The sequence below is a fragment of the Lepus europaeus genome, chromosome 13, assembly GCF_033115175.1.
Source record: "Lepus europaeus isolate LE1 chromosome 13, mLepTim1.pri, whole genome shotgun sequence".
Taxonomy (NCBI): domain Eukaryota; kingdom Metazoa; phylum Chordata; class Mammalia; order Lagomorpha; family Leporidae; genus Lepus; species Lepus europaeus.
In genome coordinates this window covers 7,399,528-7,419,432 of record NC_084839.1, presented here as the reverse complement: position 1 = coordinate 7,419,432, position 19,905 = coordinate 7,399,528, and the positions used below count along the sequence as shown (strand labels likewise).

General features: G+C 52.1%; 1 protein-coding gene across 1 annotated transcript in view; it reads right to left on the bottom strand.

Moving 5' to 3' along the window:
• Positions 1 to 368: 368 nt before the first annotated feature.
• Positions 369 to 19,905, bottom strand: part of CPSF3 (cleavage and polyadenylation specific factor 3) — a 39,768-nt gene continuing 20,231 nt past the window's right edge. Inside the window, exons 11-18 of the mRNA XM_062208933.1 lie at positions 19,664 to 19,816; positions 16,627 to 16,735; positions 15,147 to 15,245; positions 13,484 to 13,578; positions 12,048 to 12,135; positions 6,477 to 6,546; positions 2,353 to 2,449; positions 369 to 529 (exon numbers count right to left, since the gene is read on the bottom strand). Coding sequence (XP_062064917.1) covers positions 428 to 529; positions 2,353 to 2,449; positions 6,477 to 6,546; positions 12,048 to 12,135; positions 13,484 to 13,578; positions 15,147 to 15,245; positions 16,627 to 16,735; positions 19,664 to 19,816 — 813 coding nt within the window. The 3' untranslated portion in view covers positions 369 to 427. The remainder of the gene's footprint in view (positions 530 to 2,352; positions 2,450 to 6,476; positions 6,547 to 12,047; positions 12,136 to 13,483; positions 13,579 to 15,146; positions 15,246 to 16,626; positions 16,736 to 19,663; positions 19,817 to 19,905) is intronic.

The window sequence follows — 19,905 nt, the reverse complement described above, 5'->3', positions numbered from 1 at the left end:
GCCCGGACAGGAGCCTGCACCCTGCAGCCCCGGGGCCCCGCGGGTGGGAGAGGCCAGGTCCCGCCTGGGCAGGTGGGCGGACCCCAGCGCCCCGACGCCCCGGGCCCCGCGGGTGGCAGAGGCCCGCGTCGGTGCGGTTCCGGGCTCCGTGGGTGGGCGGCTGAGCCCCCTCCGTGGGCGGCTCTGCTTGCTCCAGCCCGCAGCACGGGTCGTGCGCCCCCTGCAGCAGCACTAGGGTCCGGCTGTGAGCAGCTTCGGGGTTTCGCTGGGAGCCGCCTGGAGCCTGGAGCGAACCCGCAGCTCTACCCCGTGCAGTGTGGCTGCGGCACACGACGGCGGGACTCTGGAGGAGTGAAGACGCCGCCCCAGAGAAGAGACCACGCGTTTTATTAAGTCGCACGGCAGAGTCGAGGGTTCAACACGCAGCTCAGTGCACGGGCGTGAGCGCCTCGTACAGCCTCTGCGCCGCCAGCTCCACCATCTCCCGCAGCGACTCATCGTCCTCGCTCCCCTCTTCACACTCCACCGTCTGCAAGGAAACCAGAGAGCCGTCAGCGGGGAGCCGAGCAGGAGTGCAGGGGGCTCCCGGGGAGACACTCAGGGATGGGGCAGCACACACACCTGACCCCAGGACGGACACGGGGCGGGGGGGCAGTCTAACGGACCACACGCGCTGGGCAGGCTGTGCCGGAGCCTGGAACTCCGATCTCCCCTGTGGGTAGCAGGGTCTGGGCCAGGGGCCATCACTCACGGCTCGCGGCATGCCCATTAACAGGAAGCTGGAACCAGAAGCCCACGGGGCCTCCAATCCCAGCAGTTGGATTTGGGACACAGGCACCCGGCCACTGCTCTACACCTGCTCCCGCCGGCTTTGATGCAGTTCCCAAACTGCCCTCGGGAATGCACACGCCCTCTGCGCCCCAGGGCCCAGGATACAAGTTCCTTATTTATTTCACTCTCTTTGTGCTGATAATTCATACTTTAAACTTGTATTTCCTCTAATTATCTTTTTAAAGATTTATTCACTCCAGGGGCTGGGCTGTGCCTGCAGTGCCGGCACGCCTTACAGGCACCGGTTAGAGACCCGGCTGCGCCACTTCCAGTCCAGCTCTCCCCTGTGGCCTGGGAAAGCAGTGGAGGATGGCCCAAGTCTTTGGGCCCCTGCACCCACGTGGGAAGACCCGGAGGAAGCTCCTGGCTTCAGATCGGTGCAGCTCCAGCCGTTGTGGCTAATTGGGGAGTGAACCTGCTGATGGAAGACCTCTCTACTTCTCTCTGTAACTCTTTCAAATAAATAAATCTTTAAAAAAAAAAAAAGATTTTTTCATTTCAAAGGCATAGCAAGAGAGAGGGAGACACACACACACATGGAACCATCTGCTGGTTCACTTCCTCAATGGCTATGAGAGCCAGGTCTGGGCCAGGAGCCCCATTCTGGTCTCCCGCGTGGTTGGGAGGAGCTTCCCCGGCACATTAGCAGGAAGCGGGCCTGGAAGCAGAGTAGCCTGGACTGGAGCCGACATTCGGCCACGGGATGCTGGTGTCTCGAGCGGCAGCCCTGCCTGCTATGCCACAGCAGCCACGCCCCGCTGATCAGGGACGGATCTGAACGCTGTCCTATGCCTCCTGGCCACCTGTATCTCTCCAGTGAGATACCTACTCAGGTTTTCTCATTTATATCAAAGTAACATCTAGTGATTTCTCAGACACCTACATAGTCAAAGAACACAGAAATTAAAGACCGCGCAGAGGAGGTGGGGCTCCCATGGAGACCGCGCAGAGAGGTGGGGTTCCTGTGGGAGCCCATGGAGACCGTGCAGAGGGGTGGGGTTCCGGTGGGAGCCCATGGAGACCCTGCAGAGGGGTGGGGTTCCCGTGGAGCCCATGGAGACCCTGCAGAGGGGTGGGGTTCCCGTGGAGCCCATGGAGACTGCGCAGAGGAGTGGGGTTCCCGTGGGAGCCCATGGAGACCGCGCAGAGGGGTGGGTTCCCATGAAGCCCATGGAGACCCTGCAGAGGGGTGGGTTCCCATGAAGCCCATGGAGACCCTGCAGAGGGGTGGGGTTCCCATGGAGCCCCTGCAGAGGGGTGGGGTTCCCGTGGGAGCCCATGAAGAGATCCCATGGGAGTGAGGACCCTGCAGCAGAGCGCAGAGCACGCTGGGGAGCTTTCTACGTCACGCAGACTAGAACAGGAAGCTGGAATGAGAAGCAGAGCTGGACTAGCAAACAAGCACAGGAGGAGAGGAGGAAACCCAGCACGCGAACGTAAGCTGTCAGGTGTGGGCCATGGGTCACTCCTGTTCCACTCCACCTCCAGACACCTGAGGCGCAGGGAGAAGCTGCTGCGTACCCGCGTCTCCAGGTTGATGTTGGCCGTCTTCCCGTCCACCGTGACACTGAGCAGAGCGCCATCTTTCACACTGACACAGTCTTCTCCAAATATGTCCCTTGAAAGAACAAAGCAGCTGGATCAGCGGCACAGCCCGACCGCACAGCCGCGGGGAAACAGCTCTGAGCCGAAGACGCAAATCTTCCCTTAGACACACTTCCTACTTACCTTGATAGAACTTATTAATATACCAAACAGGCTACATAGACACACTCAGGAACCACTCAGTAAGACTGCTTTATTCAGCGGCACTGTGCTGGCCACTTCAGAGCCCAGTTTAACCAGGACTTGAGCTGTGATTTCCTAAGGATCCCTTTTGCCACTCGGCAGACGAGCCACAAGAGTTAAGTGGCTTCACGCCTCGTGGTGCACCAGCAGCTGAGCTGTTCGAATCCAGGTTCCAGATGCAGCTGGCGCCCACGTAAACTGCTTTTATCATCTTCAAACGCCTAGCTGAGTTAATTCATGTCGGCATTTTTTTAGAAGAGATTTATTTATTTGAAAGGCACAGTGACCGGGAGAGATCTACCCGCGGGTTCCCTCCCCAAATGCCTGCAGCAGCCGGGGCAGGGCCAAAGCGGAGCTGGGAGCCCCTGAGTTTACTCAGGTCCCCCAGGACTGGCAGGAGCGCAGGCACCTGGGCACGAAGTACAGCAGCCAGGACCCACCCAGGCACTCTACTGGGTGCTGGCGTCACCGGTGGTGGCTTCGCCACCCTTAAAGCTGGTACAGGCTGCGCATCCTCGGGGCCCGCTGCTGGGGATACAGAAGTCAGTAAGACCGGTCCTGTCACTGAGGAGCCAGTCTAACCACCCGTCAGTCAGCCCTGGTCATCCTGCACAGTCTAGTAACTCGGAGCGGGGAGGGGCAGCCACAGCTTTGCTCCATCAGGCAGTCTGATGCTGGAGGGCGGGGCACTGGCACAGTGGCTGAGACACCGCTCGGGAGGCCAGCTTGCCGTCAGAGCGCCTGGTAGGAGTCCTGGCTCCAGCTTCGATCCACTTCCGGCTAAACGTGCACCTTGGGGGACGGCAGAAAGCGGCTCAACTACTTGGGTCCCTGCCCTTGGGTGGGAGACCCGCAACTCCCGGCTTCAGCGTGGCCCAGCCCTGGTTGCTGTGCACATCTGAGGAGTTTGCCAGCAAATGGAAGGTCTCTGTCCCTTTCTGCCTTTTCAATAAAGTGGAAAAAAATACTGGGAATGTGACTTAGCTGGGTAACCAGCACCAAGGAAAGCACTCTATTTCAAATACAGATAAACGCAGAAGGACAGGACAAAGACGTTTCGTTCTCATGTAATTAACTGCCGGTCACTGAAACACTGTTCAGGTGGCTGTGGAAATGAGCTGCGCTTCTTAGGCTTCTGTGGACTTGCAAGTTCGAACACTGCCAGTCACACTGACGAAGCCAGAGCAAGCTGTGGCTCTGTCTTGTGTCTCTTCTCGGAATAACTGTGTGGTTCAGTGTTCATGGGGGAGGCGGGAGGGGGGAGGGGCCGGTGGGGGGCAGGCAGGAGGGGAAGGTGCAGGTGGGGGGGCAGGCAGGAGGGGGGAGGGGCCGGTGGGGGGCAGGCAGGAGGGGGAGCGGCAGGTGGGGGGCAGGCAGGAGGGGGAGGGGCAGGTGGGGGGGCAGGTGGGGGGCAGGCAGGAGGGGGAGCAGCAGGTGGGGGGGCAGGCAGGAGGGGGAGGGGCAGGTGGGGGCAGGCAGGAGGGGAGGGGGAGGGGCAGGTGGGGGCAGGCAGGAGGGGGGAGGGGCAGGTGGGGGGCAGGCAGGAGGGGGAGCGGCAGGTGGGGGGCAGGCAGGAAAGGGAGGGAAAGGCAGGAGAGAGAGGGGGAGACAGGCAGGAGGGGGAGGGGCAGGTGGGGGGCAGGCAGGAGGGGGGCAGGCAGGAGGGGGAGCGGCAGGTGGGGGGCAGGCAGGAAAGGGAGGGAAAGGCAGGAGAGAGGGGGAGGCAGGCAGGAGGGGGAGGGGCCAGTGGGGGGGCAGGCAGGAGGGGGGAGGGGCAGGTGGGGGGCCGGCAGGAGGGGGAGGGGCCGGTGGGGGGCAGGCAGGAGGGGGAGGGGCAGGTGGGGGCAGGCAGGAGGGGGAGGGGCAGGTGGGGGCAGGCAGGAGGGGGCGCAGAGGCCAGGTGCACAGTGAAGCTGAAGGGCTTGCAGGCCTCTTGCAGATGCCCCTTGGTCAGCCCAAGGGCCACCAGGGCAGTGCCCCTCCTATAGCCCCACTGTGGTGCCTGCAGAGCCACTCCAGGATCACAGGCTGCGGGTCCTGTAGAGGCCCCGGAACAGCGCTGTCCACAGCAGGACGTGCCGGGACACCCCGGGCTGGCCCACTCCCACGAACATAGGCCAAACTGCATGAGTGCACGTGTGTGTGCACGTGTGTGTGCACGTGTGCGCATCTCCCCTGCTCCCTGCCTGGGAAGAGTCCCGCAGCGTTACTGCCCACCCAAGGGCACAAGCACCTAACAGAGGCTCTCAGAGGCCAAAGCTGGCGGGTCAGCTTCCAGAGAGTGCAGGGCAAGGCCCTCTGCAAGGGGGGGCCGGGGGGGCTGGGGGCTGGGGCCAGGCGGGGAGCCGGGGGAGCCGGGGGGCTGGGGGAGCCAGGGGGCCGGGGGGGGTCATGGGGGCCGGGAGGAGCTGGGGGTTCCAGGGGGGCCGTGGGGGCCGGGGAGCCTGGGGAGCCAGGGAGAGCCAAGGGGAGCCGGGGGGAGGGGCTGGGGGAGCCAGGGGCTGGGGGGGCATGGGGGCCGGGGGGCTGGGGGAGCCAGGGGGAGCCAGGAGGAGCCAGGGGGCCTTAGCCGCAGCAGGAACCCATGTCCTGAGCTGTGCCTGCTGCTCAGTCTGGGTGACACAGGGTGGGTTTTAATCAGAATGACAACACCAGGAACACCTTCTGAAATGCGTGATGGCTCATGTGAGCAAAGTCACCATTTAAGGTCCATCACTGTGTACAAGTTAGCGAAGGTTCCTTTAGGAAGATGAGCAGCTCCTGCGTCGTCCCATAGGGGATGAGTCCCCGCCCAAGACACGGGAGGCCCACAGGGGGGCTGGTCTGCTTCCAATCCAGCTTCTTGTTAGTGCACCTGGGAGAGCAGCAGAGGAGGGCCTGAGTGGGCCCGAGTGCTGGGGGCCCTGCCACCGGGTGGAGAACCAGGATGGCGCTCCCGGCTCCTGGCTTCAGCCTGGCCCAACCCTGGCTGTTGCTGGCATTTGGGGAGTGAACTAGCAATCAATGGAAGATCGTCACTCTGCCTCCAAATAAATAAATAAGTAGACAAATTCATTTCATAAGTGTGGATTTTGGGGACAGGAAGGCAAAAACAGAAATGTTAACATGAAAACCTTCCAAACATGCGGAGCATTTTATTTCATTCAGGTGCCTAATTAAGTAACTTTCAATTTCAAACAGAAGCACTCACTTAGTCAACAAGTATGGGAGACATTAGGTACAAGCACTGTGCTAGATGCTGAAATTATAGAAACTCCCTTACTGTAGCTATCCACTCCGAAGAAGCTTTATGTTTATTTTATTTGGAAAAGCATTCTGAAATCAGGTTCAAAGAGTGCCTGCAGCAAGGTGGTGTTTAGAAAAATGCTGAGTTGAAGGTATTTCATAATTGCAGGCTCCCTATCTGAGCAGAGTCTAAAAAGAAACTATTCTTAATGAAGAATTCGCATCTACGTAAATACCTAAAATATTCCTTACAGGCATAAAAACACGTGAGGTTGTTAGAACTTATCCTTGAAAGACCACCTGCTGTTCACCCTCAAATGCCCCAGCAGCTGGGGGCTGGGTCAGGTGGAAGCCAGGAGCCAGGGACGCCATCAGGGCCTCCCACAGAGGTGGCAGGGACCCAACTACGGGAGCCGGATGACTCTGCCTGCCTTCCAGGAACATCCCAAGAAGCCACACAGAAGGGGACGTAAGTGGCTGGCCACACAGGTCACACGCTCAGCGAGCTGGAGTGCTGAGCTGGAAGAGAGCAACTCAAGGGTTCCCCCCCGGAAAGAAAGCCAGGCTCCCACAGCAGTCAGCGCTGGCCGGGCCTGAGCCCGCCGAGCCGAATCCAGGGCACGGAAACTTACTGCAGCATGATCTCCAACCTCTTGCTATAAACGTGCATTTCCAATTTCTTAGAAACCTTCTGTACTGCACCTGGAAAAAAATGAAGAAAGTTCCACTTAATGACAGCAAGTTCAATTTCCAAATGCCCATTGAGGAAAACTCCCAAATCAAGAACCGGAACACAGTAACGGGCAACTCAAAGTGATTAACTATGGAATCCTCCACGTGACAAGCTTCAATTTGTATCATCTACCTGCTACGGCAAATTGGTATTTTTATTACTTTCTTTCATGTTCTTATTAAAGAACCACAAAAGACATTTCAGATTACTTTTATTTCCAACTTTACATTTACGAGCAGAGGTGAGTAAAGTTCTACCTCTAGGAGTTCTAGAACAACCAGACCAAAGATCTGAGGTCTATTTAAAATGTTGTGTAAATTTATGGGGCTGGTGCTGTGGCGTAATGGGTTAAGCCTCCGCCTGCGGCGCCAGCATCCTACTTGGTTGCCAGTTCAAGTCCCAGCTGTTCCACTTCCAATCCAGCTCCCTGCTAATCTGCTAGGGAGAGCACTGGAGGATGGCCCAAGTGTTTGGGTCCCTTCATCCAGACGGGAGACCTAGAAAAAGCCCGTCTCCTGGCTTCAGACCAGCCCAACTCCGGCCACTGCAGTCACCTGGGGAGTGAACCAACGGATCGAAGATTCTCTCCCTCTCCCTCTATGTCTGTGACTCTGCCTTTCAAATAAATAATCTTTTTCTTTTTTTAAAAAAGCTATGTAAATTTAGCATTCTACTATATACAACACATCTGATTACTTTATACATGGCACATCTTTAATCTGGAGTTTGAAATGAGCCCTGGCACATCACTGAACACCTCCTGTCTAGCGGTTTCTCAAAACTTCTACCCCTAGCTCAGACCCAAGGGGAAAGAGAACCTGTCTACACAGACAGACTTGTAAATACCCACAGCAGTGATAGTTCTAGAGCTGCAGGGTAGAAACAACCCACAAGTCCATCAACCGGTGACTGGACAAACAAAACGTGCGCCAGCCCACAGTGAGGACAGAAGGAGGGTGTGACGTGCCGATCTGTGCTCCGACACGGCTGCACCACGCACACGTCACACTCCGCGAAAGCAGCCAGTCATGAAAGACCATGCGTGTAGGGTTCTACTTATATAAATAGAAAATCCGTCCCGAGCAGGCAAACTCACTGAGACAGACGCAGGGCAGTGATTCCGGGAGGAGGGCACAGGGCACAGGATTTCCTTCTGGAATGATATGAACGTTCTCACGTTCTCCCAGTGCATTAAAATCACTGACCTGGCGCTCTGCATGGGAGAGCCGCACGGCCGCGGTTATATGCCAGGAAAACTGCTCCAGGGACCGGCGTGTGACGCAGTGGGTGAGCTGCAGCTTGGGACCCCAGCATTCTCCATCGGAGCTGGGTCAGGTCCCAGCTGCTCCACTCCTGGTCTAAGTTCCCTGTTAATATCCCCTGGGAGGGGAGTAGCAGTGCCCCAAGTGCTGGGGCCCCTGCCAGCCATGTGGGAGACCAGGATGGAGCTCCTGGATCCTGGCTTCAGCTTGGCCCAGCCCCAGCTATTGTGGCCAATCAGTGGGTGAAAGATTTCTCTCTCTGGCTCCCCCATCTCTGTCACTCTGCCTTCCAAATAAATAAATAAACACATAAATAAATAAAGCTACTACAAGAGTAGTGTGGATTTTTATAATCCTTCATATAACACACACACACACACACACACACAAAACATATATACCATGGAGAAAAATGCCAGAAAAAAATTTTATGGCCTCACTCATAAATAGGGAAATATGAGACACCTTCTCCATATATTTTTAGATTTGAGAGGCAGAGTGACAGAGAGAGCTCTCATCTGCCGGTTTACACCTCAAGTGCCTATGCCAGCCAGGATGGGGCCAGGCTGTCGCCGGGAGCCAGGGACTCAATACGGGTCTCCCATGTAGGAGACAGGGACCCAATTACTTGAGGCATCACCGTTACCTCCCAGGGTCTGCATCAGCAGGAGCCACAGCCAGCTCTGAACCAGGCACTGTGATACGGGATGCAGGCATTCTCACCCGTCTCACCTGCTAGGCCAAACGTTCTCCTCCAACTCTTGTCATTTTAAGGAAACTTTAAAAGATTTCTTCAATATGCATTCAATTTCCCAGCCCAAGTAATTATTTTATCATTAAATACTATTAAATTTGTGGTATGATATATATCGCGGCCATCTGGAGAGTGAACCAGCAGATGGAAGACCTCTCTCTCTCTCTCTGCTTCTCTGTAACTCTGCCTTTCAAATAAATAAGTATATCTTTAAAAAAAATGTATGAGGAACTTCTCAGACACATACACCATCTGTGAACTCAACCAGACAAGCACAGTTGCCCTGTGTAGGTCTGTTAGAATAGTACATGCTGAAATAAACATGCTGAAAACATGGAACACGGAAGAGCATGATGGGACAAGAACATAAAAGAAGGCCTTTGTAAAATACATAAGCTGGGGAGCCTGTGCTGTGGCGTAGCAGGTAAAGCCGCCACCTGCAGTGCTGGCATCCCATATGGGTGTCAGTTCGAGTCCTGGCTGCTCCTCTTCGGAGCTCTCTGCTGTGGCCTGGGAAAGCAGTGGAGGATGGCCCAAGTCCTTGGGCCTCTGCACCCATGTAGGAGACCTGGAAGAAGCACCTGGCTCCTGGCTTTGGTATCAGCCCAGCTCTGGCCATGGTGGCCATTTGGGGAGTAAACCAGATGGAAGACCTCTCTCCCTCTAATAAATAAATCTTAAAAAAACAAAACAAAAGAAACCAAAACAAAAAAGGAAATGCACAAGCTTTCCTGTGTCTGGTGGCACAGGCACTGAAGGGAAAACCACACGGGCACAGAACTGGGATCGAGGCGGAGGAGGTCAGGATGGGAGGGGACAGTGCCACCTTCCTTCCCGTGGCCTCATCTCCTGAATCAGGTTGTTTCACAAACGCGCCTCCACAGGGCTGGCAGCCATTTCTGCAGATGCTGGATGGTGCTGTCAGCTTTGTGCACCACGGGTCTCAGCCAAAACTACTCAGCCCTGCTGTGGCCACATCACAGCAGCGCAGGCTGACGTGTGCACCATGGACAGGCCTGTTTTCCGGTAAGTCTCCTGCCAAAAGCAGGTGCAGCCTGGATTAGGCCTGGGGCCCAGCTGCACACCCTGCTCTGAAATGCTGAAACTGCAACTCGGGTAGGATGAGGTCAATCGGATAATAATCACCTTGTGAAGCACAGCCAAGAGCGAGTGTGTCAGCCCCTGCAACACTTCCCATCTTCAGGGGGAGCATGGACTCCTTACCAAGGCCTCTGTCACTCAGCTCCATGGGTGGCCCTGGGCCGTTAGTTCGTGGCTGAGACTCATCCTGACTGCGCCTCCCCTCACCCCTACACGAGCCCCACTTCCAAAATGATCTCCAGAACCCGAGCACTTTCCCAGCTCCACAGCTCAGACCACGTCTCCCATGTGGACAACTGGGAGAGCGCCTAACAGACTGCACTGCCAGCTGCCCTCCTGACAGCCCCTCTTCCAAGCACCACAGCAATTCTTTAAAGACTTGGTTTGGGGGTCGGTGCTGTGGCGTAGCAGGTAAAGCCGCTGTCTGCAGTGCCGGCATCCCATATGGGAGCTGGTTCAAGTCCCAGCCGCTCCACTTCTCATCCAGCTCTCTGCTATGGCCTAGAAAAGCAGTAGAGGATGGCCCAAGTCCTTGGGCCCCTGCACCCACGTGGGAGACCCAGAAGAAGCTCCTGGCTCCAGACTGGCACAGCTCCAGCCATTGTGGTCAATTGGAGAGTGAACCAGTGGATGGAAGACCTTTCTCTCTCTCTCTCTGCCTCTCCTTTTCTCTCTGTGTAACTGATTTTCAAATAAATAAATAAATCTTTAAAGAAAAAAAGACTTGGTCGCCCCTGCTCAATGCTCAGTGCTGCCCTGTCTCACTCAGACCTCAGTCCAAGGTCCCACAATGGCCCACGAGGCCCTCTGGCATCTTAGCCAACTCCATGCCCTATCAAACAGCCCTGGGACACGGCGGAATGCTGGCTCCTGGAGGGCAAGAATCCGCCTGCTTGGTTCTCTGACGTATCCTAAGCGCTAGACTACTGCCGCCAAGAAGCAGGTGCTCTGTACACACTTGTCATGTGAACGTCCCCTCCCCGAGAACAGTACAATCTGGCTTTCCATAAACACAACAGCGGCGAGCCAGGAGAGACAAGGCAGGCAGCTGGTCCACCAGACGCTCACCACAGGGGAAACACAACGAGCCTGCTTCTCACTGATCTGCAGGAGCTGCTGCGCAAACACCCAGAGGCACAGTTCTAGCAGTGGCAGGTGGACACGGATGTCATGACTGTCTTGTACCCAACTACAGTTGGCCCTCCACGTCCGTGGGTGGAATCAACCGTGATAAAAATATTAGGAAACAACAAGTCTCTGAACACAGATAGACCTTCTTCCTAGTCATGGTTCCCTGGAGAACACACTAGAACTATTAACAGTGCCTGTGGTACAGTAACTAACGGAGAGACAATTTAACGTACACGGGAGGATTGTGGGTAGGCCGTATAGAAATGCTATGCCATTTGGTCTAAGGGGAGACTTGAGCATCTGCGGCCTTCGGTATCCACAAGAGGGTGCTGGAAGCATTGCTCAGAGGACAGCAGGGCCGACGGGACCAGAGTGGGGAGAACGGCAGGCTTTCCCTGCGGGGCAGGGCACGACGGCAGGGTCAGACCCAGCTCTGGGGCGAGTTCTCCTTCCCGTACAGCAGACGTGAAGCCTCTGCTGGTCGTCTGTACCCCAGCCACTGTCGTGTTTCTCAGCACGTCACAGCCAAGCCGTGCTCAGAACAGCGAGTGGCACCTTTGGCGGTGTGCTCCAAGGCTCTCCCCGGCCAGGAAGCGGGGAGAACGGGCTAGCCCAGCTCAGGCACCACATCGCTGACGGCACACGACAGCTTCAGGGCCCTAGTACTGCCATTTCTGCACAGAACTTTAACCTTCTCAGAAGGTTACACAAATACAAGATTATGAAAGACGGTATTATGAAGACTTCATTTTATAAAGGGCTATCAGAATAAACAGAAGACCCGTATCTGAGGGCAGGCATTGGGCTGCATTACGTATCAGAGACCCGAGCTGCAAATCAGGAAGACAGAATGTTTCCAGTGGTGCTTTCCTCTGCTGAGAGCTGTCCCACAGGGCGAGCACACGCGACTCAGCACGCTTCTGACACACAAAGGCACAGCGCACACCTTCCTAACAGGCGTGCTGGCTCCGTGTAGCAATATTTGGAATTTTCCGTTAAAGTGTTTTGAAGAGGACTGTTCAAGGGGATTTTATCAGTGCTAACGGTAACCCAAATTGTACAATATAAACGGAGAGCTAGGACAAAAACAAAACACCAACAACATCCGCTGTTATGCGTATGAGCGATCTTAAAAACGACGTAAGCGGGAGAAATCTCAGGAGATCTCAAGCGCCATAGCCTTGTGCGCAAATCAACTGATAAGAGCGAGGCTGTTCAGTACCTTTCCTTATTTTGGGATTGGACTGAACTTCCAGTATCACCGTTGTCACCGCGTCTGCAAACATGTCGTTAGAAGGGTTCGCCAACCACTGGAAAGCAAAAGGCAGAGTCAGGAAGGGGCAGCTGTGGCCGACCACAAGGAGCACGAATGCTCCCACCCACCCGCGGAGTGCCACACGCCACGGACTGTCACTGCGATGACTGGGCCCGTTGTCTGCTGAAGTTAACAAGCAGTGCTAGACACCTGTCACTTCCTCTCAAACAAAGCGAGAAGCACGGAGCAGTTCCTCTGTGGCAAAGCGCTTTGCACGCCTTATCGATGGATTCTCATTGCAAAGAGCAGCACTGACTTCAGTTTGTGAAAGGGAAGACTCGAGTGTAATTTGCCTAAGATGCTAGAGCTGGGATCCAAGCTCAAACCCTGAATCCCTGTGTGTGCAGCACGGGCACGGACACTTTTAAACACGTGCTTCTGCCTCTCAGATGAAGCCCAAGACTCCCGTTCACCCGCCAAACGCTGCGGCGAAGCCTCCAAGTCTCTGAGAGAGAAGGAGCGCCCTCCCTGTCTCTTCTCGTCTCTCCCGAGAGTTCTTTTGCAAGCAATGCGAGGCCCTTGAAAAACCCTCTTAGATCTTCCTCGACAGTGTCAGCTCGGGGAACAAAACTACATTCTCTAATCACAGTAGCAAGAGCTAAATTCGTGTCTCTAACAACTCTTTCCCTTTCTCTGATGTTAACATTTCAGATACTTTATGGATTCATGTCACAGATAACCATGCCTTCTGACACTTTTAGTTTTTAGCTGTATTGTTAGACTTCAGTCACAGAATTATAGTGGGGCCAGAGCTGACAGATCTTGGAAATGCTTTAAAACAATCACGCTTTGGGAAGAAAATAGCTGATTGTATACCTGGGGACCAGAGACAGACAAGGTGCCTCCCTGGATCCTTCAGTCCCAGGACTCACTCTGAATCTAACAAATGCCAATCCATCAGAGCGCCAGGAGGAATTAAAATTCTAACAGTAGGAAACACATTTGCCTGAATTGATGATTTCTAGTCTTTTTTGATCTGGGTCTTCTTACCTGAATTTCCAGAATTTTACTTTTAAGGAATGCATGCCATTTGCTCGCTTTACTGTAACAGAATTCTATTTTTACCCTGAGAATTTTAAGACTCAGAAGACCATCCTGGAGTGCCACCCTTAAGGGACTCCTACATTCATGCACAAAATATTAACCCTGACTGTTGTAACACGTAAAAGCCCCGTTATATTATATTTAAAGATGAACTTAGGGAAAAAAGAAACATACATATACATATATTCCAACTACCCTTTTTTTCCCTGATTGGGAAGAAACTAATTTTCTCTATCATTGCACATGAACTGTTGTAAAACTCTGTTTCTTCCTTGTTTAGGTAAGTGATCTTATCTTACTTCTAATACCACCATGCCTGGTTCCTGTATTACAGTAATATTTTTGAACACTTTCAGAGCAGGTTTCTCTTGAATTTCTATTTCTTCTACATCACCTGAAAAAAAGGATAAGACGTGTATAATTTTCCACTAATATTCCAGCAGCATAATTATTCCTTTGTTTCTAAACAGCTGAAATAAGGCTGCTATACAATGATAAAAGTTAACTCACTGGTAGTCAATTTTTAAACAGAAAACAAAGTGTTAGGCTGATTGCTCAGAGCATCTGAAAGATCTCATTATACATGATAAAACTTAGTGATAGTCAAACACCAGTGTAGATAAGGACTTAGCCTTTCACTAGAATCTATTTTTTAAAATATACCTTTATTTGAAAGAGTGATATAGAGAGAAAGAGATAGCTGGCTCACTCCCCAGGATGGCCACAGCAGCCAGGGCTGGACTAGGCCAAATCCAGGAACCTGGAACTCCATCTGAATCTCCCACGTGGGTGGCAGGGACCCAAGCACTTGGGCCACCATGGGCTGCCTTCCCCAATGCAGTGGCAAAGCTGGATGAGAACTCAATTCTGTATTCTGATAGGGGAAGTAAATGTAGTGTCTGAAGCAGCAACTTCAGCCACGCACCACAGTGCCTGCCACTCTCCCCAGAACCCCCGTGTAGAACACAAGACTACTGCTAACCGGTCACGTCCACCTTCTGCCTTCGTCAGTTTAACTACCCCATGGGGAGATTCTACTGCCAAAGAGAAGAGGTTTCTGTCTGCAGTGTCCAAGATGACTTGGACTTATTTCATCAGCTGTCTGTGCTATGAGCTATAATTCTATCTTCAGGTTTTGAGGAAGAAAGCTTTTCCGGGGCTGGTGGTGTGGTGCGGCAGGTTAAGCCACTGCTTGAGACGCTGGCATTCCATTATCAAAGCACCAGTTCAAGTCCAGATGCTCCGCTTCTGACCCAGCTCCCTGCCAATGCACATGGGAAGGCAGAGGAAGACGGCCCAAGTGCTTGGGTCCTAGCAACCCACATGGGGAACTTGGATGGAGTTCCTGACTCCTGGCTTCGGCTCGGTCCAGCCCTGGACATTAAGGCCATTTAGGGAGTGGCCAGCGAGTGGAAGATCTCTCTCTCTCTAATGGCCTTTCAAATCAATCATAATTTTTTTTCTTTCTACTTGCTTACTACAATAGTACTTTACTCTAAGAATTACAAAGAGTATAATAAAGTGTATTTTTAAATATGAGATGATCTTGCTATTAGTCCACACTTTTTGATTCAATTAATGCCCCTCATTATGTTAATACACAAAAAATGTCTATTTCCCCAAGGTCTAATATGGAAACAGAATAGGTTTATTTGCTCATTGGCCTTAGGCCAGTGGTCATGAGCTCTTAGGAAATTTGCTGAACCCAATGATTCTGATGGAACCAGGAAAGAACAAAGACAAGAAATAGATAAAATTTTTGGTATAGTCAAGTAAAGCAGATAAAAGAAGTAAAGACTACTGACATTTTTAGACTTTAAGTGGATTGAGGATATTATGAGATTTTTAAAAAATCTTCAAAATTGTCCAATTCTGAGATAATTACCAAAATTACATGACATCTTTTTCTAGAAATAAAATTATCTTACTGAAAAAAATTAATGAATTTCAATAAACACAGACCTGTCAATTTCTGTAGCTGGTAATAGAGCAAATTAAAGGGGCCAGTGTATGGAATAGCTTGGGTCTGTTTCACAGTGCTCATGGCCAAGTCGGTATAATCTGAAGAGAAGATTAGAATAAACCTACTGTAAGAAACAGTACCAGTCCCACAAGACTCAACTTGCAAACACACACAGGGTAAAGAAAGAAGGACATTCACAGTCAAGAAGAACGTGTTTTTCTGAAAGCTAATGTCCTACTTATCTCCACAGGCCCTGCCCCCTCCAGTTAACTGGCACTTCAGCCACAGGAGAGCCCTCACCCTCCTGGACACAGCAGGTGCTTGGACATCTCTGAGCCACCACACCGGCTATCACCTGTCTCTGTTGTGCCTGGCAATTACTCCACCACCCGGCACAAGTACTACCTGATTTGCAAAGTTGTCCCCAACTCTAGGCCGGTCTCTCCCACATACTAACTGTGCAGATCCACATGTCACCAAGCTCTTTCCAAAGCTGCTTCCCTCCTGTGACTAGAGATCATGGGCTAAGTCTGCATTTTAAATCAGTCGTTAGTGCTTCAGCACCCGGCCCAAAGCTTGGATGAGAGTCAGCACACATCCACCTTCTAATGGAGGAACGAGTCAGACCTGAGGTGTGATGGTCCGAGAGCCAAGAGCCGGTGTCTCACAGACAGACACCTCACACGGCTGCTGTTTCTCACCCCTTCTCTAAGTGCTCACAGTTAAACAGTGCTGTCGAAATAAAACTAAGCTTGGCATTTTATTTACTGGAATACTGCTATTTTTTGGGAGAGTAATAATTTATTTATTGGCTTGGCGTTTACACAGATACAGAATTCATACAGAAATGTTTATAAACTGGGAGAAAAGCAATTCACACCCTTGAATGCACCCCTGTTAGCTTTGTGCATGTTATTCTACATAATAAGCTTCAGCTGGTAACACACGTCAGCTGTGCTTGTCGATGGCTGGTGTTAGTTGGATGATGAAAGAAATCCTAATGCAATGAAAAACTGGGCTTCATGTTAATATTCTTCCCTTTTAAAGGGAAAAAGGGTTTGTTCCCTGCTGAGACCGTTCTCCTGGAGTGGTACAGAACAGACAGGCCCGGAGGGTGACCCAGACCTACAGGTCATGAAAGCAAAGTGCTGATCGGGGATCCATAGTTCCTTCTGGATAAAGCACCGTACTCAGTTGTAAGGGGCAGCAGGCAGCAGGCAGGGTGGTAGGGTGGTGGGGTGGGGGGGTCAGAACAGCTGTAAATACGCCTCTGATTTGAAAGCTGCCCTCGTGAACATCCTCAGTGCTCTCACAGTCTGCGGGAGAATTCCCTAATTCCACCTAGAACTCTACTCTCACCGATTCCTACTTTATTCCTTGCTTGTGACTTACAATTTGGCAACTAGGTTAAGACACGTTTTCACAGGTCTTCTTTCAATGCTAAGATCAAATGACATCTGACACTGAGAGGATACTTACTGGACAGGTCACAAGGAGACAGTATGTGGTAGTTAAAGTTTCGTTTAACAAGTATTCCGGAGACCCGCTGGCCTTGTTCTGGCTTTTTGTCTGCTAAAAAGCCCATGACCTATTAAAAAAGACAACAAAAATCTTGAAGAAAATAGAATCTTGTCAAATGCAGCTACATTAACACACCCACTCCACACGGTGACCATTAGACATCTTAACCTTGAAAACAACACATGAATTTGCACCTCCACCACCAGGGCAGCAACGCGGCTACCACAATGTAAAAGGGAGATCCAGCATGAACAGCCACGCTCAGTTCAGTTCCAACCAGCTCAAAAGCCAAGTCCACAAGGCACTGGGGCTTAAGGAGCTTCCCCAGGGCGCCAGTGTAGTGGGGCGGGGCAGGCAGCGACTGTGACACGCACCTGCAGGCTGCGCTCAGCCTCTCTGAACCAAAAGGTGAAGGAAGCCAGGGACGGATGAGCTCCCCCACTGAGCGGGAGCCGTCCTTCAGAGAAGCTGACGCTCATTCACAAGTAAAACCGACACCCCTACAGCCAGGAGACCACAGCTGCTAATGTAACTTCTCTCAGCTAAAAATGAATGAACCCAAGGGCACAGACACGGGCAGGGCCTATGTACCCCCCCAACCCTAAGGGCGAGCAGCAAGCGGGCAGTGGCACTCTGGTTCTTACAACTCTAGACGGCGACAGCTCTATTTCTCGTGGTTTCTTAGGGCTAATTTCTCCTTGAACGAGGTGATTTTCTGAAAAGGGGCCTGGTTCCCAGGAGATTGTACTTGAGAAAAAACATCACTACAGCTAATGCCATGAAATAATACACTCGGGCTGAAAACCAGAACACCGCCCGGAAGAGCCCGAGCTCCTCTTTGATTACCTACCTACACGGCCTCCCCCTCTCCGCCAGCAGTTCCAAAAACCGGTTCTGGACTCTCAACTGAATACATTCTTCTTTTCTTTTTTAAGATTTATTTTTATTTTTATTTGAAAGAGTTACAGAGAGGCAGAGTGAAAGAGATTAAGACAGTCTTCCATTCACTGGTTCACTCTCCAAATGGCCACAACCCCTGGAGCTGGGCCGATACGAAGCCAGGAGCCAGGAGCTTCCCAAGGACCTGGGCCATCCTCCACTGCTCTCCCAGAAAATAGCAGAGAGCTGGATGGGAAGTGGAGCAGCCGGGACTGGAACCAGTGCCCACATGGGGTGCTGGCACTGTAGCTGGTGGCTTTACCCTCTACACCATAGCACCAGCCCCTGAATACAATCTTCTACAGCAGTAAGACAATACAATCTTCTACAGCAGTAAGACAAATGTTACCAAATGAGCCCTGCAAAGCCTTGTGAACAGTGAGACTGCAGGAAACACCACCACAGGCTCTGCTTTGGCAACGAAAGCCTCACATCTTAAGTTCTGCTCACTTCTGGTTTTTTGTTGTTGTTCATAAAAATTGAACAGCAAGAGGATATTCATCAATTAGCTGCTTCATGTCTGGGCCATTAAGAGAACTGTGAACTCAATCAGCACTTTCCCTTCGAAGTCTCTTTAAGGGACTGGCTTTGTGGTGCAGCAGGTTAACCCTGCGCCTGCCACTCCAGTATCCCTTATGGACACTGTTTCAAGACCCAGCTGCTCCAGTTCCTATCCCACTCCCTTGCTAATGCGCCTGGGAACGCAGAAGATGGTCCACTGCTTGGGCCCCTGCACCATGTGGGAAACCTGAAATAAGCTTCTGGCTTTGGCTTGGCCCAGCTCCCACCATTGCAGCCACCTGGGCAGTGAACCAGCAGACGGAAGACCTCTCTGTCTCTCTGCTCCTCTTTCTGAAACTCTGCCTTTCAAATAAAAAAATAAAACTTAAAAAAAAAAAAGTATATTAAAAAGGCTTTTGACCAACAGAGATAAAAATGGAGACTTCTTACAGCATCTCTCTAAAATCCTGGGTAAGGTTTTTCTTAACTATTTCAATTTTAAATTCAGAAAACATTACACTTCACCATTAAAAATTTTTTTTAAGGTCTATTTTTTTATTTTCATCCACACGAAAGGCAGAGTGAGAGATCTCCCAGCCACTGGTTCACTTGACAAAAGCCAGCAAGGGCTGGGGAAAACCAAAACCAGGAGCCCCAACGCAGTCCGGTCTCCGTGTAGGTGGCAGGGCCTGAGCTACCGAGGCATCTGCTGCCTCCCAGGATGAGGTGGCCGGAGCTGGACCTGAAGTCGCACAGCTGGGACCTGAGCTGGCACTAGGATTTGGGATGCAAGTATCTCAAGTGGTAACTAACCTGCTGCACCACAGAGTCTGCCAGTAACCAATTCTCAAAAAAGACATTTTAATATTTTCTAACTCTTTGATTTTTTTTTTTGACAGGCAGAGTTAGACAGTGAGAGAGAGAGAGACAGGGAGAAAGGTCTTCTTCTGTTGGTTCACCCCCCAAATGGCCACTGCGCCGATCTGAAGCCAGGAGCCAGGTGCTTCTCCTGGTCTCCCATGCGGGTGCAGGGCCCAAGGACCTGGGCCATCCTCCACTGCCCTCCCGGGCCACAGCAGAGAGCTGGCCTGGAAGAGGAGCAATAGGGGCAGAACCGGCGCCCCAACTGGGAATAGAACCCGGTGTGCCGGCGCCGCAAGGCGGAGGATTAGCCTAGTGAGCCGCGGCACTGGCCTTAATTTATTCTAACCTATCACATACATGTTCAGAGACACGGGCCTAGTTTTAGATTCCTGGGGAGAACAAGAGTTAGAAGCCAATATTGTACTGGGTACAGCAAAACCAGCGACGAGCAGGCGTTTACCCTCAGGTGAGGGAAGGACGGCACAGGGCGGTGTGGATTAGAGTTACCCACCCGACTAGATCTAACGGATCTGGAAACTTCCCATCTGAAGAAGAATCAGTGGACCCAGAAGGAGCCTAAAAAGCACAAAACTAAAGTTCCTGTAGGTGGAAACAGGCACAGTATCGTGATTTGCATAAAGGAGGCTTATCTTCAGAAAGCACGGAGAGGATGGGCGCCACGAGCCTCTACCTTCGCTAGTTTTTCTCCTCTGAAGTTTAAGGTCACTGCTTCTGTGTTCCGAGGATTATGGACCTCTATGTGAACTTCATCGTTGTCCTCATACTCTCGAATCAGGGCTGCTTTCAACCTGGCCATCTCGTTCTGCTCTCCGTGGACCAAAATCTATACAAAATAGAAGTTAAAAGGGCACAGAGAAACGTTCTTTATTCAGATGCATGATGGCCCGTTCCTGAATCAAATCCATGAAACAG